General features: G+C 33.9%; 1 protein-coding gene across 5 annotated transcripts in view; it reads right to left on the bottom strand.

The window, feature by feature from the left end:
• RFX7 (regulatory factor X7) overlaps positions 1-24,672 on the bottom strand; it is a 135,280-nt gene that overhangs the window by 24,600 nt on the left and 86,008 nt on the right. For all 5 annotated transcript variants that reach the window (XM_047863141.1, XM_047863142.1, XM_047863143.1 and 2 more), the window contains 2 exons: positions 22,884-22,966; positions 20,920-21,042 (listed from right to left, as the gene is read on the bottom strand). In XM_047863141.1, coding sequence (XP_047719097.1) covers positions 20,920-21,042; positions 22,884-22,966 — 206 coding nt within the window. The remainder of the gene's footprint in view (positions 1-20,919; positions 21,043-22,883; positions 22,967-24,672) is intronic.

Genomic DNA, 24,672 nt, shown 5'->3' with positions numbered 1-24,672 from the left:
GGTATTTTACAGAGGGATAGAAAGCAAATTGACACTAAAGGTTAAGGACTTGCCTGCAACTACAAACCCCAGCATATGTCTAAATTAGGATTCAAACTTGGATGTGGCCAGTTTCAAAGTCTAATCTTTCTCTACTATATAATTATGCCTTTCTCTGAAAAATAAAAGTTTTGGACTTCATTCTATAGCAAAGGGAAATATCAAATACAATTTGGAAGGAGTCCTTTTTATAGTTTACACTTTTTATAGACTTTTAAAGAAAGTCTTTATAGAAGGTTTCATCTGACAGGTGAATAGTTTTTATTTCTTATGATTAAAATGGCTATTTCATTTGCTGGTTCATTTCAGTTAACTTTTCAATAAAGTGTGGCAGTTAGAACTACAAATAACATTTCTGGGTCTTTAACATTCATGGATTTCAACTTTATACTTTTGGTGACATCAATAAAAGGAAGGGCCACTGCAATCCACTTCTCCATACAACAATGGAAAAAACTGGCAAAGCTGGTCAATATCAACTTTTCTGAATTCTGGAAATTAACCCAAAGCTTGCAGTAAACTAGAGAGCATTTACCCAAGAAAACTGGCTGATTTTCAGTAAGAACAGCTTTGTATCATTTTAACTTGCCCTGATTCCCTCAAGATCCAACAGTAGCCTTGAAAAGTAACAGCTCAACATTCCCAGTTCAGCATAGTGGTCACTAGAATAAACATAACACAGCTGGAGCTTGCTCAAAGCCACATCCCAAAGAACTGTCATTATTTGTCTTCTGTGGTGGATTCTGTGGATGATCCCACTTTTGGCTATATCTGATCTGTCTTATAGCTTTGTCCACTGCAAAAAGCTTTCTCCCTTGAGGGGATGGAATGGTAGGGAGAGGAAACCATTAAAAAGAATTGTAGGCAAATGTCTTAACTTTGTGGCTGCCTAAGACAGTGGATAACAGCTGGGCAGACAACAAACTAACCAAAAAACTTAAAAGGAAAAACTGGTAAATAAGACGTCCATAGAAGCTTTGGAAAGCTCCACCTTATTCCTGGGAATCTAGAAGGCTATACACATGCAAAGGCCTGTGTGCATCTCAAGACCCTAGAAAACCCCAAGCTCTCACCTCTGGCTAAACTTGAGGCTCCACAAAAGCACGTAGTAGAGGATTAAGAAGAGCTGTCAATTGCTTGACTGTTTATGGTATGCCCCAACACACACATAGCCCTTTGGTAAAGACTGGGAGATTTATTGGTTCAAGTTATTTAAAGAAATCTCTGTCCAATCAATAGCTGGCCACTAAGCTGAGTAGAGACTTCAATGACCGGATAAAAACATCAGAATTCAACACTAGCAGACTGGTTCTACAGGAAATACTAAAGGGGGGTCATTCCAGCTTCAATGAAAGGACACCAAACACTAACTTGAATCCACAAGAAGAAATAAAGAGCACCAGCAAAGGTAGCCATATAATAAATATAAAATTCAGTCTAAATATATTTTTTCTTCTAAGTCCTTTATTCTTTCATCTGATCTAAAAGACAGCTGCACAAAGCACCAAATATAAGTTTGTGTTGATGGGTACACAATGCATAAGATGAATGGGGTTATGGGAGAGAACATATACATATAGGAGTGAAAGATTTTGCATACTTTTGAAATTAAATTGGTATTAATCCAAACAAGTTTTTTATAAATTAATGTGTTAACTACAATCTCTAGGATAACCACATATGAAAATAATTTAAAAATATATATACTAAAAGAAACAACAAGGGAATAAAAATGATTCACTGTATAATACCCATTTAATATGAAGTCAGTAACTGGGGAACTGAAGAACAAAAACAGACAAAAACATACAGGAAATAGCAAAAATGGCAAATGGAAATCCTACCTCATAATTACATTAAATGTTCACTTACATTTAACCTTTTCAATTAAAAGGCAGGGGGAGGCAGAATGGATTTAGAATAAAATATTATCAAACTATATGTTTGATACATATTACATATATATTTTAAAGTAAAAAAAAACCAAATAAGTCAAAAGTAAAAGAACAGAAAAGACATAGCATGCCAAAAGTAACCAAAAGAGAACTAGGGTGCCTATATTAATATCAGAGAAAAAGCCTTTAGGACAAAAATTGTGGCTAGAAACCAAGAAAGTCATTATTTCACAATAAAAGGGTTAATCAATCAAGAAGATATAATAATTATAACCTATTATGTGCCTAAGAACAGAGCTCCAAAACACATAAAACAAAAATGGACAATAGTGAAGGGAGAAATGGATATTTCAACAATAATTTTAGATTTCAATACTCCACTTTCAGTAAAGAATAGAACTAAGAAGAAATAACAAGAGGAATTAGTACTTTGAGAGGAATAGAAATGAAGCACAATATACCAAAACTTATGGGACACAGTGAAAGCAGTGCTTAAAGGGAAATTTATAGCTGCATATGCCTACATTTAAAAAGAATGGTCTCAAATAAATAACCTAATCTTCCATGTTAAGAAATTTGAAAAGTAAGAGGAAGCCAAACCTAAGGCAGGCACAAAGAGGGCATTGTAAGGAGTAGAGTGGTAATCAATAGGGAATAGAAAACCAATAGAAAAGAATTAACAAGCCCCAAAGTTGATTCTTTGAAAAGATCAATAAATCTAATAAACCTCTAGCTAAACTAAGATTTAAGAAAAAAGACTCAAATAACTAAAATCAAGAATAAACGAGAAATATTACTATTAATCTTATAGGTATACCTTAGAGAAAGAAAAGATACTATAAGAGAATACTATGGAAAACTATACGCCGACAGATTGGATAAGCTACACAAAATAGACAAATTCCTAAAGACATAAATTACCAAAATGGACTCAAAAAGAAATAAGACAATCTGACCTATAAAAGGAGATTGAATTACTAATTTAAAAAGTATCTACAAAGAAGAATCTAGGCCTAGACGGTCTCACACTGGTGAATTCTACCAAACAGTTCATACCAATCCTTCATAAATTCTTTCATAAAAATAGAAGAGGGAATACTTCCAAAGTCATTCATTCTGTATGGCCAACATTACCCTGATTCCAAAATCAGACAAAGATATCACAAGAAAGAAAAATAAAAGTCCTTATGAATACAGATACAAAAATCCTTAACAAAATACTAGCAAACTGAATCAATCAGCATATATAAAACTATACACCATGACCAGGTGTGATTTATCTCAGGGATAAAGATGGATTCAACATACAAAAATTAATCAAATCAATAATGTAATATACTGTATTAATTGCATAGGGGAAAAATCTCGATATGATCATCTCAACAGGTGCAGAAAAAGTATCTGACAAACGTCAACATCCAACAAGGTGGAAGCACAATGCAAGTTCCTCACCCTGATAAAAGTCATCTATGGAAGACTGACTGCTAACAAACATCATACTTAATGGTGAGACACTGAAATCTTCCTCTTTCAAAGTGCGCAGAAGAGAGGGATGTCCACTCTCACCATTTCTATTCAACACTGTACTAAAATTCCAGCAAGGGCAATTAGGCAAGGAAATGGAAAGAAGCCAAATAGGAAAGAAAGCGGTAAAGCTATCTCTATTCTCAGATGACATATTATATATAGAAAATTCTAAGGAATGTACTAAAAAACTATCACAGAGCTAACAAACTAGTTCAGCAAGACTGAAGGACACAAGATCAATATATAAAAATTATTATTTCTATACACTAGCAACAATCAAAAATGAAATTTAAAAAGTAACTCCATTCACAGTATCATTAAAAAAAAAAAACCCAAACAACCCTTAGGAATAAACTTAATTAAGAAGTATAAGGTGGGGGGGCGCCTGGGTGGCGCAGTCGGTTAAGCGTCCGACTCCAGCCAGGTCACGATCTCGCGGTCCGTGAGTTCGAGCCCCGCGTCAGGCTCTGGGCTGATGGCTCAGAGCCTGGAGCCTGTTTCCGATTCTGTGTCTCCCTCTCTCTCTGCCCCTCCCCCGTTCATGCTCTGTCTCTCTCTGTCCCAAAAATAAATAAACGTTGAAAAAAAAAATTCAAAAAAAAAAAAAAAAAAAAAAAAGAAGTACAAGGTGGGGGCACCTGAGTGGCTCAGTCGGTTTAAGCGTCTGACTTCAGCTCAGGTCATGATCTCACGGTCCATGATTTCGAGCCCTGCATCAGGCTCTGTGCTGACAGCTCAGAGCCTAGAGCCTGCTTCAGATTGTGTCTCCCTCTCTCTCTGCCCCACCCCCACTTGCACTCTCTCTCTCTCTCTCTCTCTCAAAAATAAAAACATAAAAAAAAAATTTAAGAAGAAGTGTAAGGTATATACATAAAAGCTACAAAACATCCTTGAAAAAAATTAAAGACTTAAGTAAGCTGATATATATCACATGTTCAAGGATTAAAAGAAGTAATATTGTTAAGATGGCAATACTCCTGAACTGATCTACAGATGCACGGCAATCTTCATGGAAATTCTAACTGCTTTCCTTACAGACACTGACAAACTGATGCTAAAATGCACATGGAAATTAAAGGACACAGAGGAATCAAAATAACCTGGAAAAGGAACAAATTTAGAAGATTCACACTTCCCAATTTCAAAACTTACTATAAAACTAAACTAATCAAGACAGTGAAAGACTAGCATAAAGAAAGATATATAACAATGGAACAGAATTCAGAATCTGGAAACAAGCCCATACATACATGGTCAAATGATTTTCCACAAGGATGCCAAGACTATTCAATGGGGGAAGAAATAGTCTTTTCAACAAATGATGCTGGGACAACTGGGTATCAATGAGCAAAGAATGAATTTGGGTACCTACCTCACACTGTGTACAAATGTAACTAAAAATGCAGACCCAAAGGTATGAACTTAAACTATAAAACACTTAGAATAAAACGGTATAAATTCCATGACCTCTGATCAGGCAAAAATTCTTTAGATAGAATACTTAAAAGCACTTAAAAGCACAAGCAACCAAAGAAAAAATAAACTGGATTTAACCACAATTAAAAACTTTTGTTCACTGTCAAAAAAAATGAAGACAACTCACACATACGAGAAATATTTGCAAATCATAATATATGAAATAAGGTTCTAGTATCCAGAATATATGAAGAAAATATAAGTAAATAATAAAGAACAGTAACAATTAAAAATGGGAAAAGAATGAATACTTCTCAAAAGAAAATATACAAATAAGTATATGAAAAGATGCCCATCATCATCAGTCACCAGGAAAACGCAAATCAAAACTATGAGCTATTACTTCATATGTACTAGAAGAGCTATAATAAAGAAATATGGACAAGTGTTGGCAAGAATGTGGAGAAATGCAACCCTCATACGCTGTTGGTAGGAATGTAAAATGGTGTTTCCATTGTTCAAGAACAGTTTGGTAATTCCTCAAAAACTTAAAACACAGAATTAACACACGATTCAGCAATTCTACTGTTAGTATATGCCCCTGAAAACGGAAAACACATGCCCATACAAAAATTTAGAGACTTCATAAGCAGCAAAACTTCACAGCAGCATTATTTATAATGCCAAAATGTGGAAGCACCTCAAAAGTTCATCAACTGATGAATGGATAAAGAAAATGTGGTATATTCACACAATGGAATGATATATAATACAATACAGATAAGCTTTGAAAACATTATGTCAAGTGAAAGAAGCCAGGTAGGAAAGACCACATAAATGTATGGTCTCATTTATATGAAATGTCAGAATGGGTAAAATCATACAGCCAGAAAGTAGATTATTGTTGCTAGATCCTGAGAGGAAGAAAGAATGGATAATGACTGCTAATGGATAAAGAATTTGGGGAAAGAATGAAAATATTCTGGCATTACTGGTGAATGATGCATGACTTTATAAATATGCTATAAGCCACTGAATTGTGCAATTTTAAAACAGTGAATTTTATAATTTGTGATTTATATCTCAAAATATAAAATCTAAAAAGCAAAACAAAAATTTATAGTTTCATCCATCTGTGAATAATTTTCTTAATCTATGACATGCAGTAATTGAGATTTTTTTTTACTGCTGCAAAAATCTGAATCCGATGCTTTATGACAGGAGTGGTAGTGACTCATTTGCTGGGACATGAGCTGGCTATTTGCATCTCAGTAAGGCTTCACTGTTCTCAAATCATTAAGACACATGCAGTCTCTGAAAATGACAAAAATGTTTTTTCTCTGTTAAAAATAGCCCCAAACCAGAGAATAGATGGATTGTAGAATTGTCCATTTTCTTAGACGTGATAAAAGTATTATGGTCATAAGTGATGGTCCTTATCCTCAGAAGTATATCCACAGCTTTTTTTTAACATGGTATAGGAAAAAAACTATTCAATCTAGGTGGAGAATATCTGGATATTCTTATATTATTCTTTCAACATTTGTTATGTTTGAAAATTGTTTAATAGGATGTTGGAGAAATTGCCCTGAAAACAAAGCTATTTTTCAAAGCAGATGATTATGGTAATGAATAGAAAGTGAAGACATCTAAAAAAGTAATGATATTCCCCAAACTAGGAATCTGTTAAGGTCATGCAGTATCTGCTTGGCAAAGTTCAGGCTGCATTACCTGGCAGCACCATTGTTTTGTAAAATAATGAATGTTAGCATGCTAGTTTTGTATTTTTCTTTTTTTTTTCTTTTTGAACATTTATTCATTTTTTTGAGATACAGAGAGTGAGCAGGGAAGGGGCAGAGAGAGAAACACACACATACACACACACACACACACACACACACACACACACACACACAAAATGTGAAGCAACCTCCAGGCTTTGAGCTGTCAGCACAGATCCTAATGCAGGGCTCGAACTCATGAACCGTGAGATCACAACCTGAGCCAAAGTTGGATGCTTAACTGACTGAGCCACCCAGGCGCCCCTCACTGACTTAAATTATTAAAGAACTTCATAATCTCTGACTAAAAAAAGTTTGGTGACAGAATGCAGTGAGCTGCAGGGTAAATAAGAGGTGAGAAAGACAGTGTTACTGTAGGGCCCCCATCTGTTGACAGAACTATCTCAGAGATCTAAAAGTTACTCAGCCTTAGGCTGAATATACTGACAAAGGGTCTACTACATGCTAGGTTCCTACGGGGAGTTAAGATCAGTCTGCAGGACAAAAAAATATGCTGTGTTGCACTACCAAATGCCAAAACAAATAAAGAAGGATTCTGTCCAAATATGCTAGAAAGATCACATGCTTTAAAAAAGAAGAAAGTTGGGCGCCTGGGTGGCTCAGTTGGTTGGGTGTCCGACTTCTGTTCATGATCTCACGGTTCATGAGTTTGAGCCTTGTGTCGGGCTCTGTCCTAACAGCTCAGAGCCTGGAGCTTGCTTTGCATTCTGTGTCTCCTTCTCACTCTGCTCCTCCCATGCTTGTGTTCTGTCTCTCTCTCTCTCCCACCCTCTCTCAAAAATAAACATTAAAAAAAAAACTTTAAAAAATGTCAAAAAAAATAAAAAAGAAAAAGTTAACATAAGTTGAAAATGCACCCCCCCCCCCCCCCCCCCCCCCGGCTAGGAATTCCAGCTAGGAATCAGTTCTTCAGGCAGGATAACTTAATACTCAAAAAGAGTAGGTGGTAGGTGGAAGTCAGAGACAGCAAAGGTGAGGTGGAAATCTAAAGCCAGTCTGGGTAGTAGTGGGGAGGGGAAAAGGGAGTACAGTGAGTGTGCAGATTTTTAAAAGTCTACCAACAGAATAGTCCCATTTCCCCCTTCCCTATCCAGGGTCTGGGGTCCAGAACTGCTAACAGCAGCCAGTGTGTGTGCCCCAAAACAGAAGTTTAGAGGAATCCTTCTGAAAAATGATCCCTGGAGAACACAGAGACATTCAGCAATCTCTCAAGCTTGCTTAGCTAAAAGGAAAGTGCAACAGCGGACAGGCTCTGACTATACATGGAATTCCTAAAGATTTTTTTTTAACCCATCATTTAAAAATATAAGCAGATAACAAAAAGATCACCAGACACGTTGAAGAAAATCTCCAACATGAAGATTAAAAAAAACCACACAAAAAACTTACAATAACAATAAAAAGTCAGAAGAAGCAGAGATGATACAAGAAATGAAATAAAGACTAAAGAAAATTTCACATCTCTATGTGTTGGGCAATTTGTACCCAAATTAAAATTAAGGCACAAATCCTGGGGTGCTTGGGTGACTCAGTCTGTTGAGCATCCCACTCTTGATTTCAGCTCAGGTCATGATCCCAGGGTTGTAGAATTGAGCCCCACATCGAGCTCTGTGCTCAGTGTGAAGCTTGTTTGAGACTTTCTTTCCCTCTGCCCCTCTCCCCCTCTTGCAGTCTCTCTCTCTAAAAAGAAAAAAAAAAAGCACAAATCCTTAGTAATTTATCTCACTGGTGTTTATTCATAACAACATTGTTGGTATTACCAAAAGGCTACAAACAACCTAAATGTCCATCAATTGTGGTCTAAATGAATAGTGATTCATAGCACAGAATAAGATGCAGCCATTCATAATTAGTAATCATTATGATTATGTAATTATAATTATTTAGGTATAATTCTATATTAATATAATTAATGATTCATGCTCTGTTATGAAAAGATCTCAGGATATGTTTCTGGGTAAGCAAATGTAAAGTACAAAACCATGTAGACGGTGTGCTACCATTTTTGTAAAGAAAGGGGAAACAAAAATACCTAACAGTGCTTACTTGTAACTATTACAAAATACTGCTAGAATGATAAAGAAGAAACTAATTGGAATTGCTGCATATGGGGACAGAAAATGGGTGGCTGAAAGGCAAAGGTGAGACACAATTTCTTCTATATATACCTTGCATACCTTTTGATTTACAATGACAAGAATACAATAATTATTCAAAATTTAAATTAAAAATGATGAAACTATAGTTTTTTGTTTAGTTTTGGTTTTTGAGAGAAAGAGAGCGAGGGGGAGGGTTCAGAGGGAGAGAGAGAATCTTAAGCAGGCTCCATGCCCAGTGCAGAGCCCAACTTGGGGATCCATCTCACAAATGTGGTATCATGACCAGAGCTGAAATCAAGAGTTAGACACTGAGCCACTGACTGAGCCACCCCGGTGCCCACACTATAGCTTTTGATCCAACAATTCTAAGTACTCCATACTTCAGTGTTACTTTTATACAAGCACAAAGATATATAATTCAAGGTTGCTGAGTACAGTATTATTTTAATAGAAAAATATAAATAAAGGGCTTAATAGAAAAATATAAATAAAGAAAAATATAAATAAATAAATAAAAATATAAATAAATAAATTTGCCAAAAATTGCCAAAAAAATATAAATAAAATATAAATAAATAAAGTTAAAAAACATGTCATCAAACATTTATATTATGAAATACTGTGTGGCAGTTAAAAAAAAAGAATATAATAACTCTACATATATGGACAAGAAAAGCTACCTAGGACATACTGCTTAGTGATGAAAGTCAGACCAATATGTATAGTATGGTTTCATTTGAATTAAAAAAAAAATAAAATTTAAGAATAATTGACCTAACTCCTATGTATAGAAATACAGAAAGATAAAGCTGGTAGGAATATTACACTCTCAGGAAGGTAGTGGGATGAAGGAGAGAGTAAAGACTGATCTTTATTTGATGCTATACTTTTAGACTGTTTCAATTTGTTGTAATGAGCACATATTTGTATACTATATGTAGAAATAATTAATTTGAGTATCTCATGAGATGTTAATATTTAGAATGTAAAAAGAACTCCTACAACTCAGTGACAGTAAAACCAAACAACCCAGTTAAAAAATGGGCAAAGGACCTGAATACATTTCTCCAAAGATGTACAAATGGCCAATTAGTACAATACATATTCAACACCATTAACCAGTTAGGAAATACATCAAACCAAAATGAGATACTACCTAACACCCATTAAAATGGCCATCATCAAAAGACACAGAAAATAACAAGTGCTGACAAGGATGTGAAGAATCTTGTGCACTGCTGGTAAGGATATAAGATGGTGTAGCCATTATGAAAAACAACAGTGTGGTGGCTCCTCAAAAAATTAAAAATAGAATTACCATATGATCCAGCAATTTCATTTCTGGGCATATACTCAAAATAATTAAAAGCATACTTGAAAACATATTTGTGCACCCATCTGTATAGCAGCATTATTCACAGTAGCCAAAAAGGAAGCAACCTAAGTATCCATCAATGGAAGAATAGAAAAACAAAATGCGGTATAAACATACAATCGAATATTCTGAAATATGCTATAATGGATGAAACTTAAAAACATTTTGTTGAGGGAAATAAGCTAGCCACAGAAGGACAAATATTGTATGGTTCCACTTATATGAGGTTCCTAAAGTAGTCAAATTCATAAGAGACAGAGGTAGATAGAATGGTGGTTTTGAGGGGCTGAGGGAAAAAGAAAAGTTCTGTGGGGATGGGAGGTGGTACATAACAATGTTAACGTACTTAATGCTACTGAACTACATGCTTAAAAAAAATAGTTAAGATGGCAAATTTTACGCATTTTACCACAAATAAAAATAATAAAATACTGTGGTTTTATTATAAGAAAGGCTTAGGGGTGCCTGGGTGGCTCAGTGGTTAAGTGTCTGACTTTGGCTTAGGTCATGACCTCAGGGTTCGTGAGTTCGAGCCCCACAACAGGCTCTGTGCTGACAGCTTAGAGCCTGGAACTTGCTTCAGATTCTGTGTCTCCCTCTCTCTTTGCCTCTCCCGCGCTAGTGTTTGCTCTCGCGCTCTCTCTCTCAAAAATAAACAAACATTAAAAACTTAAAAAAAGAAAAAGAAAGAAAAAGAAAGCTTAGTGCAAGGCTTAAAAATAGTATCTTGTCTATTTGGGAAGAGGAAACAAACACTACATTTAAATGACAATTTAGAAAAATTGCAGAATATGACAGGATGACTAACTTTATTGATTGACTGACTGAATAACTTTATATAACTAACATAAATGAGTGATTTTCAACGTTTCTCTCCCTTCCTTCCATAATGCATCTAAGTCACTTACTTCTCCTATCTGCCACAGTAGCTCACTTTAGATGGCAACAAGTAAAACCAGGCTAATAAGACTTACAGGTGGTGGAGTGGGAATTTAGAAGGAGCTTGGGTTCCCTGCTATCACAGAGCTGCCAAAAGAAAAAGTGAATTCATTCTCCTTCTTGAAAACTACTGTTCACTGGATGTTCTGTTACATACAAATGAACTTAATCCTTACTGAATAAGGCTAAAAAAAAAAAAAGTCTGTTCTACTACCCACTCTGTCCCCCCTCAACTGCCAACTACTTTTTCTTTCTCCACCTCTTAAAAAACCTGTTTTTACTCAAGGTCCTTACCAACCACCTATTTACCTTTCATGGCATTACAATCAGGCTTCATTCCCCAATGCAATATGGAAACTGCTCTGGCAGTGCATCCTAGTGGGCTATTAATGGATATGTAACATGGGCTTTTTTCTTGACTTCCTTTTACTTGAGCTGAGGCAAAGGACACTGTAGTGAACTCCTCAAAATAATCTCTTTTCTCAGATTATATCATGCTTTTTTTGTTTCTCTTTAAATTCTTCCTCATGTTTTTCTGCCTAATCCTTAAACACCCATTTTCTCCTTATCCTTATCATTTCTCACTTTCTGAGATGTTGTTCTATTGCTTGCTTACAGTAACTTTCCAAGACCTACACATGGAAATAATGCTAATTTTCTTGGGCTGGTTTCTGGCATCTTCTCTTGAACTCTGATTATAAGCCACCATGCATTTATTATTGCACCTTCCACTCAGAATGCACTTCTGAATCCCTAGTCTGCTTGGTAAACTCAGTTTTTACAATTTTATACACGTCATCTCTTTTGTGATGCTGGCCCTCACTCCATCAGGTTAATCTGGAAATTCTTTCTTTGTGCCCTGTTTAGTTACTGATCTGTTTCTCCTATTTGAGAGTAAGGACTATGTATATATAATGCTTGGTAAATTAATGCACTCAAATAAATTTACTTTAAAATATTTTATTTTTATTTGTTGACTGCCAAAAGCACTACTAATTTCTTCCATGATCTCTTTGTCCTTGGGAGTGGTAATGCTGAAATCTTCGCTGCATTAGTTAAAACAAAAGTACTAAATGCCCACCAACTGCCACATATCATGTTGGGGGCAGATGAAAAAGTTAAGGTAGTAAGAGCAGTGATAAAGTGATAATTCCAAGATTCAAAATATGTGATGACTGGGCTCATGGGCATCCAGTTTATATGGGTGGGGGAAATGGAAAGGATTTTATTTACTTATTTATTTATCTACTTATTTATTTTTAAATGTTTATTTATTTTCTCTTGAAAGATAGAGAAAGTGCGTGCGTGAGCAGGGGAGGGGCAGAGAAAGAGGGACACAGAGGATCCAAAGCAGGCTCCATACTGTCAGCACAAAGCCCAACGTGGGGCTCGATCCCGCAAATCAGGAGATCATGACCTGAGGTGAAATCAAGAGTCTGACGCTTAGGGGCGCCTGGGTGGCGCAGTCGGTTAAGCGTCTGACTTCAGCCAGGTCACGATCTCGCGGTCCGTGAGTTCGAGCCCCGCGTCAGGCTCTGGGCTGATGGCTCAGAGCCTGGAGCCTGTTTCCGATTCTGTGTCTCCCTCTCTCTCTGCCCCTCACCCGTTCATGCTCTGTCTCTCTCTGTCCCAAAAATAAATAAACGTTGAAAAAAAAAATTAAAAAAAAAAAAAAACTAAAAAAAAAAAAAAAAAAAAAGAGTCTGACGCTTAACCGACTGAGCCACCCAGGTGCCCTAAGGACTCTGATTTTAAATGAGAAGACTTGGGTTTGTACTTCTAGTTATGATTATAATGTATTTAGTATAGAGAGTGTGATTTGGAAAAGTCAGTCAACCCTTTCTACAACCGTGTCATATATGAGAACCAGTTCCTTCCTGATACAACATCACTATTGTAGCTCTATTCTGCCACTCTTTTATTATTTAGTTCATGCTTTTTCTATCACTAAAGAGTTTAAAAGTAAAAGAAGATAGTAAATGAGGACTCTGTGAAAGTACAATTGGTCAGAAACAGAGAAAGTGAGGAAAAAGAGATGATGTAACTACCCCCCTTAAAAGTCAAGTCACAGAAACACAGAGAAAAGAAAAAACTGGGATAAAAATTTCTATGAAATAGACCACACCAAGCAAGTGTGTGGGAAAAAAATCTTACCCAAAAAATAATAACATAAATGCTAGACAACGTATTTAGGGAAATAATTCAGACACTATTAGAATAAATTTCAGTGGTAAAATCTTAAGTTTGTATCTTAAGACAGTTAATATCCCAATAATGAACAAAAAGTAATGCTGAAACTGATGACTTTTACGCTTTAGTTTACTTTTATGCTTTAGTTTATTTCCGATCAGTTAAAAATATTTAAAATATAATTAAGGCATGGCAAATGCTATTCTAAAAACTTTTTAAAAGAATAGCATTTGGAGTAAATTTCCAGAGGTAATAGGAATTATTGCAAAAGAGCCCAGCGCTGAAATAACAAAACCTGGGTTCAGATGTGTCTATATCTAGACATTCATTTCTTTAAGTCACCCTTAAAGGGAGGGATGATATTTGCTTCCACTTACTTTATACAGATGCTATAACATTAACAATATATTATAAACTTAAGAAATTTATAAATTATGTACATATGCGTAGGCCCAACCTAGATTTTAGACAGGTGTAAAATATTTATATGTCATTTAACTTATGAAGTGGTTCACTGTCTTAATGTTCTTAAAACAAGTGTTTCTGGAACCTATTTCTGCTTTCAAAGCTGCCCTAAGAGTTTCATTTACACTGATTAGCAGAATAGAAATCATAAACTTAGCTGGTAAGTACCAAAGTATCATACATGTTGAATTAATGTTTATACACAAAATGGTTATATATAAAAATTAAAACAATCATATTCCTTAAAATATTAAATCTTATAAAAAAGGGATTTGGACAGAACACTTGTGTACCAGAAAACACTGCAGCCAAAGTTGTCAAGTTTAGAAATCTGAAAGTTTGTGATTCTTCTCAGAATGAAAGCAGATTTTCAGGACTGCTAGCATCGGCCACATATTAATTAGTAAGAAATCCATTTAAGATTAATGCTTGTGTTTCTCCATCAGGCGGCAGGAAAAAGCAGTAGAAGCTGCAGCCGCTGCCATCCCTGTTACTAAATGTCTGCACACATCAGACTTTAGATTGGTTTATTCCATGAGTTTCATCAACTAGTCAGATTTTAAGACCAGGAACAATTTTAGATTAAAAACCTTAGAAACACTGTAATATAAACAGCCTAAACAAAATGACACAAATGGTTAAAAAAAACACGCATATATACATATATATGTATGTATGTATATATATATGCATATATATGTATGTGTATATATATATGTACATGTGTATATATATACATATATATACACATATATATATATGTATACACGTGTAAATATATACACACACCCATATATATATATATATATATATATATATATATATATATATAAGATGTATATATATCTTATATATAAGATAGCCAGATGGGTCAAAATGGGTCAAAGGAGAATAAGACAAAATACATTCAATATGACACAGAATCATTTTTTGTTGACAAAAAGCAAAAACTTTAACAAAGATCTAAATCATGGACTTTTCTTGTGTCAAACAGCCCAGAGATCAGCCCATTTTTATAATGCTATAAAAAAAAGCATTAAAAATACTATGAGAAACCATGAGAAGTATCACTTTTGTAAGAGATTAATACACTATTCATCTTCAACTGGTTAAACAGACCAAAACAAACAAACAAACAAACAAACAAACAAACAAAAAAAGGTTTTGCAGAATTTGAAGTATTTGAAGAATATAGAAAAGTGGATTTAGTACATATCAATGTACAGTGAACAAAGAAAATGTCCAGATATATTTATAAAAACTGATAATTTGTTAGACTGAAAGTAGACCTCAACACATATAAAAATTCAGAAATTGAATGTGGTCATTCTCTGACCACAGTATAATGAAACTACAAATTAATAAAGTGCAAAACAAAACAAAATGAAAGAACTCCCTCAAGCATATGAAAAATAAAAAAAAACTACTTTGGGTCAAAGAAGAAATTGGAGCTATAACTTCACACTATTGGAAAATAATGATAATTTTAACAAACACATCCATACTAAGGGATACAGCCCAAACTATAATCAGAGGCAAACTCTTAGATATAAATGTTCACATCTTAAATATGAAAAAAATGAAAATTAAGAATTCCATTTAAAGAGTAATAAAAAAATCTCAAGAAAATCAGGAGAAAAAGAAAGGCACCTAATAAATAAAAAAACAGACAAAACAAAAACAAAACCTCAATATCAATCTCAGCTTCATTTTTTTCCTGAAAGAAAACCAATGAAATAGACTACAGCTAAGTATAATTTGAAAAAAAGGAAAATTCAAATGTATAAAACTAGAAATATGAAAATAGATACGAAATATAGAAGATATTCAGTTTAGGAGGAATAATACATGTAATGCTATGCTAATAAACATTTAAAAATCTGAATGAGTTCCAGGAAAAACAAATTGCCAAATGTGACTAATGAAGTAAAACCTAACCAGAAAAAAGCCACAGAAAATTGTCAAAGAATTACCTCGAACAAAGGCTCCAGGCCTAGATGGTTCTATAGTTGAGTTCTGTAAAATTTTCAAGAACAAATAACTCCCATGCTATATAAACTGTTCCAGAGCACAGAAATTAAGGGAAAGAGTTCCAATTCATTTACGAAGCTGGCCTAACCCTGATATCAAAACCTGACAAAGATAGCACAAAAAAAGAAAATTACAGACCAAAATATTCACTCATATAGATGCAAAGATCCTAAATAATATACCTGAAAACAGAAATCAACAATAGACTAAAAGATTACACATCTTGATCTGAAGAGAACGTTAAGTCTAGGGCTAAAAGGAGAGTTTGTATTAGGTAATACCTTTATATGGCATATCAACAGGTCAAAGAAAAAAGTACTTTGTTCATAGTAATCTCAATAAATGCCCAAAAAGCATTTGGTAAATTTCAATATCCACTTCTCATAAAGCAACAAAGAAAGTCAACTATAAATGATACATTCTTAACATCAAAGAACTGTAAGAGGAAATGATGCCTATCATTATTTAAAATCAGAAAGAAAATCTATTAAATGTAATAAAATAAAGAGAATGAGAAAGATATACAGAATAAACTATACTCAAGAGTCAAAAGTGACAACTGAAAAATTAGAATTAAATGAAGTTCAGTAAATATAAAACATACAACATAAATACAACAAAAGTCTATAGATAGCCTATAAACCTAAACAAATCAATAGTAAAGCAATAGAAAAAAAATACTTTTAATATATATAACACAATAAAAATTACCAAGGAATAAACTTAATAAGAAAAACAAGTGGACTTAATTGAAGGGAAAAAACTGAAACTTCACTGAAGGACCTAAGAAAGATGTAAATTAAGAAATATATTTCTGGCTCTGAAGTTAATTTTTCTAATATAAAATTTCACATTTAATGCATTTTGAATCAAAATTCCCTTGAGGTTTCCTTTTTTTAAAGTTAGAAAAGTGATTCCAAACTTTATATGAAATATATTAATTGGTCTGAAAATAAAACCAAGGAAAATTTTTAAAAACAGAGATAGTAAGGAGAGTCTGGTCCTACCAGTTTCTTAGACAGTCAATAGCTAAAATATTAAAAATGGTATGGTACTGGAATAAGAACAGAAAATATAAAGGAAGAAAACTGAGTCCAAAGGGTTTTAGTAAGATAAAGCCCTGTAAATTATATTACAGATTACTGTGTTAAGAAAAATTATTCAATAAATAAGGCAGCAGTAATTGAACATTTAGAAAAAAAATTAAAACCAGTGCTTTATCTAATGGCATTTACCAAAATAAATACCAGATGGACTAAAGGATCATATATGAAAAGTGAAATAAGAAATATCTTTAAAAAAAGTCTAGGAAAAATACATGGAAGTTCTTTCTAAGCATAAAAACAATGCTACAAGCTGCAAAGGAAGTAGCTATCTCAGGCTACTTACAAAAAAATGAACTAAAATTAAATAATAAACAGCAATCTTGAAAAGATATTTACATTTTATTAGTAAATATCCTTCATATATAAAGGTCCATAAACCAGCAATCCCAATTCTGATAATCTACACTAAATTATATCATCAAGAATATTCACTGCAGTGTTGTCACTGTTTCCCCTTCAGTAATTGTGTAAACAATGGGGCCAAATTTGGTTAAACAAAACAAGAACACATACACAAAAAGAATGCATTAGAAAAAAAAAAAAAGGAAATAAACCAAGGTGGTTATTTTTATGTAGTGAGGTTTATTGGTACTAGATTATTTTTTTAATATACATTTATAACTCTTTCCCAAAACTGTAATGACAAATATATATTACTTTTGTAATTCAAAAATAATATAAAAAAAAACACATGAATGATCATTTTCATAAACACATGAGATTATCAGAATTCAAAAGTTTCAACAAACACAAAAATTCACAATCATTTGTAAATCAAACTGTCTGCATGGTGAAAGCCCCTTGAAGCTTTCTGGTTCTATTAGTTTCTTAATGTTACATGAAAATACAGTTAAAAGAAGTCATTCAATGCTGTCTTAGATTTTATTTCCATTTTTTCTCTCAAAGGGATTTTGATTTTAATGACAATAAAGGTATTAATTTCACAAAAATTACATCTGAACATCACTGCAATGAATTCTACAACAGTCTATATGCAATGGAATAGCTTAAGATAAAAGTATATTTCACATTCATAATATATTTTCAGTGAATATTTAAAATAGAATCAATTTAAGTCTGGTCATTCTATGTTAAGTTTTTATGTAGGAAACCTCATCAATGTACTCCAAACAGGAAGATGACTAGTCTAAAAAGGACATTAGGAAAGGACAAAATTTCTTTAAAAGTGTTTACTGAGAAGAGTATTACCTCTTCCGTGATTTAAAACTCTTGTACTTTAAAAAAAAATGTAGTTATACTACATTTTGCTTTCTTTAGTAAGCTATTTCCTAATACTTTGATATACTTCTTGCCTGTCTGTAGTCCTACATTTTGCATCTCTCTCAAGCTACTTAAACCCATATGGCAACTTATGCTTTTAGGCAAGGCACAATCATATGAGAGAATAATTTGGAGCTCCCATATGCTGTGATACTGTGGACACAGAAACATACTTTCTTCTTAGCCCATGTTGTGCTAATACATGTTACTGTATTATTTGTATGCATGTGTACTAATTCATATTTTGAGCAACTTATTTATTCACACTAAGTGAAAGTCCTAGCCAACTTTATTTCTAACTACTTGACCAACCTTCTCTACCCACACAGTATATCACTCAAATTTAACAAGTTTGCCTTTTCACCCATTATGAAACACTCATGGAATCGGAGTTCTAGCCCTATATGTCTCCTAACTAGTTTTGTGACACTGGGAGAGTCACCTAACTTCTCTGGGTTTCCATGTTTTCACCTACACAGTGAGGACAGGACTGTACTAAAACACTTAACGAAGTCTTTTATAACTCTGAAACTTTATCATCAATGTTAGGGAACAGAGTCCATTCTAATCGTTCTTAATATTAAATTAGTATCTACTGTGTGGAAATACTGTGGGGAACACAACAGTAAATAAAATATATTCTTAGCAAAATGATTTTTGAACTAAAATACCCAGACTTAGGTATAGTACTACATACTAATTATAAAGAGAGGCATAATCATTAGCACAATTCTTCCACATTCCATGAACAGAACTAGTCACATTATTATTAGAAATTTCTCTTACCTATTACTACTTCTTTTTTCAACTCTCTGAGGTCCTTCCTTTTATTTTTGCTGCTCTCTATTATAACTGCAAATTAATTGTCCAAAATTGAAGTGCCCACTGCTCCCACAAAATGATGGAATGTCTTATTTCTCTTTTGTTTAGGCAAAACCTGTTAACTTTTTTAACCTGTAACTTTTCATAATGAAAACAATTGAGGGTTTGTGGGAACCTCAGAAAATACTTTAATAGAAAATATAACTGTTCTTTATCAAAGGCAGGAAACCATTAGGAACATAAGGAATACTTAATGGGCCAGAGTCATACTTCCACAAAGTTAGGGTGCTGTCTCTAACAACGGTGGAAAGGGTTGTACAGTGGAAAGATATCATTTCAAAAAATATATGAAGTCTCAAGTTCTCTTATTAATTCATTATGAAAATGTCATACATTAATTGGTTCAATTTGCCTTTTGGGAAACTAGGAAGACATCTTTGGAGAACTAGTCCCTCAACATTCCCCACTTCAGACAACTTCTAGAATTTTAGAGCTATAAGAGACCTCATACTCTTTCAATCGCCTCATTTTATAGATAACACATCTGACAAAAAGAGCGGTTGAAAACACCTTTCCAGGTCACAAATTTAATGACAGATCTATTCCGTTGATCCTCAGTCCAGAATTTCTTCAGCATATCACATTTGCTGGTATTAACAACCTTTTAATAAGTTAATATTTGCTTCCTTATAGTTTTATAGGGTTATTTCTGTTATAATTATCTGGATTTAGTGAAAAATTAACACTTACTATAAATACATAACAGAATTTTCACCAGTGGAAGGGACTATATCTTATTCATTATATCCTCAGAACTTAATACAGGTTCTGGCACATAGCAGGTATTTGACAGGTTGTTATAAGTTAAGAGAATGAACTTTACAGACTTGGGTCACATGTACTCTTAGCTTTTCTTAAAAAGAAAAAAATCTAAGCTTTTCTTAAAGAGAAAAAATCTAAAGCTCTTCAGTTTAACTTTGCTCCCTTGATTATTTCAGACATTTTTCTCCAGACTTTCTCTGGCTCTATGTTCCTTAAGGTTAAGGAATCAGAATTTTGAATGAAGATAAGTTTCCTTTCTAGAAAGTATAGTAAGTGTGGTAGTGTAGTCCCTTTGCATCATTTTACACTGGGTAACAACAGCATTTGACACTTTTCTTTCAAACTGTAGAAGTACAACACATGAATCGTTGGTGGTTTGACATTTAAATACCCAGAGAATGTTGTTTTTATTTACTCTGCCAGAATAAATTCCATTTTCAGTATCAATTATAAAAAATGTTAAACAAAACTAGACTTGGCAACTATTAAATTTTTTTAACCAGAAAGGTCCATTAGTCTATACTTTTGTTTCCTGTATTTAAATAAATTATCTGTACAATCGACATTATTCGAGCATCTAATATGTACAAGTCACTGAACTCCCTCATTCATGAATAAGTAATTCACAATATTCCAGAAACTTATCTTTTTTTTTTTTTGATTGGTACAGAGAAACATTGGGTAAGTTTCGAACACATGAAAAAGGCCCTTAAAAAGTTTTAATAAAAAACATGTTTTAATTTTCTCTTATACATTGACTTATTTATTGCCTTCCACTGTCCTACACCTAGGCAGACCCTTCCTGTCATCCTTAAGAACTCTACAGAGACGCTCTTATTTAGCAATCTTTTACCATTATCATGCTACCCTCCAACATCCCTTCTATCATCCAGAAGAACTCTAAAAGAATCCTTTTATTCAATAATCCTGTCCTTTATGATATATGCTACCAGAGAAGCTTAGAGATAGGAAGAATCTTAGAAGTATCTAAGTTAAAATCCCATATACCAGAGTGATATTCACCAAGAATAAAACAAATCACTGTACCCAAGTATAGTGCTTAAGCTCTTTAACACATCAGCATGCCTAATGTGTACACATGATACTTACTTGTACTCATCATAGACTTCCTGTTTGGGCAATGAAGTCTCAGGATGTTCTTCTAGGGTATTCCGAATCCATGAAAAGGCATGCATTTGCTGTGCCCGACTAGATGACACGGCATTCTGATCACTAACCATAAAACAAAGACATGTTTTAGCTGAACCAGACAGCAATTCGTTAATAATTTTTGAGACAGCCTATAAGCTCCACTAAAGAATTACATGTAAATACAATTGTAAATACGTGTAAATACAAATGACCAAACCAAATTCAGGCCATATAGTAAATGCCCCATTATCTATATACAAATTGTCCACCTGTGGTTGTGAGCCATTTTCTACAGCTAGTGACTGACTGAAGTTATTGCTGTTCCATCCCTGTACCATCCCTTCCCATGCATGGTCTCTAGAGTGGCATAGGTGATGGAGCGCTGACAACATAAAGTATTTGTTTCTGTGAAAATTACACAGATTAAGTGGATATTTGCTCACTTACTTGCCTATACATTTACCTAACTTACCAAATCATCAAACTTTTAAAATAAGTTATGGAAACAATTATTTTCTATTTGCTTGGCATTTTCAAGTAACTATTCTGAAATCTTATTAAGCACTCTATGCTCCAGAATGCAATTCATACCAGAGAGGTCCAGAGAGGACAAATCTCCCTCTACAGTCCTTCTCTAACTGGCCCCCTCCCCAGGCCATTACTTCCATTAAACATCCTCAGTTTTTACTGTAGGGCCGCATCATTTATAAACTAAATCCATAAAAGGGACACCCAAGATAGCATGAGGGAAGTTCCTCTATTGATTCTGACATTCATCCCAGCTACCTAGAATAATTATTTAATTCCAAAGAAGATACTAAAGAAGTTTCTAGGACAAAAAAGATGATTAAAATGGTTATGAAATTTGGTTTGAGGGAGAAGAGGTAAAAGCAACAGAATTTTCATGCCATTTCTTTTTATACACAATTTTAAAGTAATAGAAATTTAAGTACAACTTACATGAAAGAAATGCACTTTGAGAAATACTTAAAAGGGTAAATAAACCTAAGAATAGAATGCATGAACCAACAACTTCTCTATTTTCTGGATGAAACTATTAATTTTTTTTTTTTAATGTAGGCTTAATGCAGGACCTGAGATCAAGACCTAAGCTGTGATCAAGAGTCAGATGCTTAACTGACTGAGCTATCCAGGTGCCCCTATTAAATATTTTTAATAATCAAAATACAGTAATATCCCAAAACACACTTAAAATATCTTCTGTTTAAAATAAATTCATGTTCCATATATGTAATTTCACTTTTTTTTCTTTTATACTGTGCTCTGTTTACCTGGCAGTAACTACAAAAACTCCTGCAACATCATTCTTTACAATACTTAACTGTTTATTTTCTGCTTTTCTGTTCAATTTTCACAATCCCTCACACTGCATAAATATATTGATCTGTTTAAAAAATAAAACCCAGGGGCGCCTGGGTGGCGCAGTCGGTTAAGCGTCCGACTTCAGCCAGGTCACGATCTCGCGGTCCGTGAGTTCGAGCCCCACGTCAGGCTCCGGGCTGATGGCTCGGAGCCTGGAGCCTGTTTCCGATTCTGTGTCTCCCTCTCTCTCTGCCCCTCCCCCGTTCATGCTCTGTCTCTCTCTGTCCCAAAAATAAATAAACGTTGAAAAAAAAAAAAATTAAAAAATAAATAAATAAATAAATAAAAATAAAAAATAAAACCCAAATTGTATTTCATAGCATTTACTCGGGTACACAAATGAATCAGAAAAAACTATAGGTAAACACTTACCCAAATATGATCAAAGACTAAAAAAAAAGATCTCCTGTTTTGCCATTCTGCTTCCTGATGGTTTTAGAAATAGCACACAACAATAACAACCACAACACACACTCCCCGCACAGTTCTTAGGGATGTCCTACAAACACTATAATTAAGGCAAAAAACAAGAGATATACCTTTTCTCTCCATTGCTGAGACCAGAAGGCAGCTGAAGGTAGAGGTAGAGTTTCTCCAGGTCTGTAAAATTCTCAACTTCTTTCTGGTTACAAAAGATTAAAAAGAAATATCATTTTAAAAACTCTTATTTATCCCTCAACAAAATTTACTAATACCTGTGTACTACTGGTAGGAATGTAAATTGTACAGCCATTGTGGAAAACAATATAGATGTTTCTTAAAAACTTAAAAGTAGAAATACCATATGATCTAGTAAGTAATTCCACTACTGGATATTTACCCAAAGAAAATGAAACCATAAATTCAAAAGGATGAACACCTATGGTTACTGCAGCATTATCTATAATAGCCAAGATACAGAAGCAACCTAAGTGTCCAGTGATAGATGAATGGACAAAAAAGATGAGGGGGGTGTGTGTGTGTGTGTGTATACACATACACACACACACACACACACACACACACGAATATTACTCAGCTATAAAAAAGAATGAGATCTTGCCATTTGTGACAACATGGATGGAACTAGAAGGTATTAAGCTAAGTGAAATAAGTCAGAGAAAGATAAATACCATGTGATTTCACTCATATGTGGAATCTAAAAAATAAAACAAGCAAAAATGAGCAGAAACAGACCCATAAATACCGAGAACAAACTGGTGGCTGCTAGAAGGGAGGAGGTAGGGGGATGAGCAAAACGGGTGAAGGGGACTGGAAGTACAGGCTTCCAGTTATGGAATTAATAAACCACAGGGAGAAAAGGTATAGCATAGGGAATATAGTCAGTGGCATTTTAATAGTATTGTATGGTGACAGATGGTAGCTACACTTGTGAGCATAGTGTAACATATAGACTTGTCAAATCACTATGTTGTACGCCTGAAACAAATGCAACATTGTGAGTCAACTATACTTCAATAAAAATAATAACAATTAAAAACATATTGACTGTTTAAATTTAAACTAGATGAGTCACCTGCCAAAGAAAAAATAAAGACTTTTTTCTTATCAGTAAGATAACAGATAAGTTGTTTGATAAATATATCTCACATAAAAAGTTACTAAAAGAAAATGGTAATTTCCTATCAATTCTTATATTCTAGGTATAAATAAAATCAATGCTTAGACAAAATAGTATTAGAGGAAAGGTCTAGACTAGAAGTCAAAAGAATATTCATTCATTAGTCTTAACCATTTAACTGGCTATGAAGCTTCAGTGTTCCGGCAAATTTTCCTTACAACTGTGAGAAGGATGACAGGACTTCTATGTTCCTTTTCTAATTCTCAAAAACCTACAACATGTGACTGATGATGATACTCTCATACAGGGGGCAGAAATGAAGTTTAAAAATACTGAAGTACTACCAACAAACCTTTCCACACAATGCAGATTTAATTATTCACAGAGCTACAACCATGGCTGCTATTTGGAGAACCTACCTGTATGATAAGCTGTAGCTATTCTGCAACTACATCATTTTGTCTCTAAACCTACCCTTTAAAATAATTTCTGCTATACAGAGGACTGTACAACTTTCTTTCGCAACTCAGTTTGCCAAAAGTAGCTTTAAATGTGCCACAAACTCTGTTACAAAAATAATACAGTGAAATTTTGGTAGCCTAAAAGAAGTCCATTGCAACTGAAAATGTGGACAAATAATTGGTACTCCTGGTAACAGAATTTATTCTTACCTAATAAAGCACAGCTTAAACACATATCCAATTTTAAAAAAGTTTAAAATGATATAACTTAGCCTATTCTTAGTCTCACCAGGATTTATCTATAAA

The sequence above is a fragment of the Prionailurus viverrinus genome, chromosome B3 (genome assembly GCF_022837055.1).
Source record: "Prionailurus viverrinus isolate Anna chromosome B3, UM_Priviv_1.0, whole genome shotgun sequence".
Taxonomy (NCBI): domain Eukaryota; kingdom Metazoa; phylum Chordata; class Mammalia; order Carnivora; family Felidae; genus Prionailurus; species Prionailurus viverrinus.
Note: the sequence above shows the minus strand (reverse complement) of the source record. Positions and strands in the feature narration are given on the sequence as shown.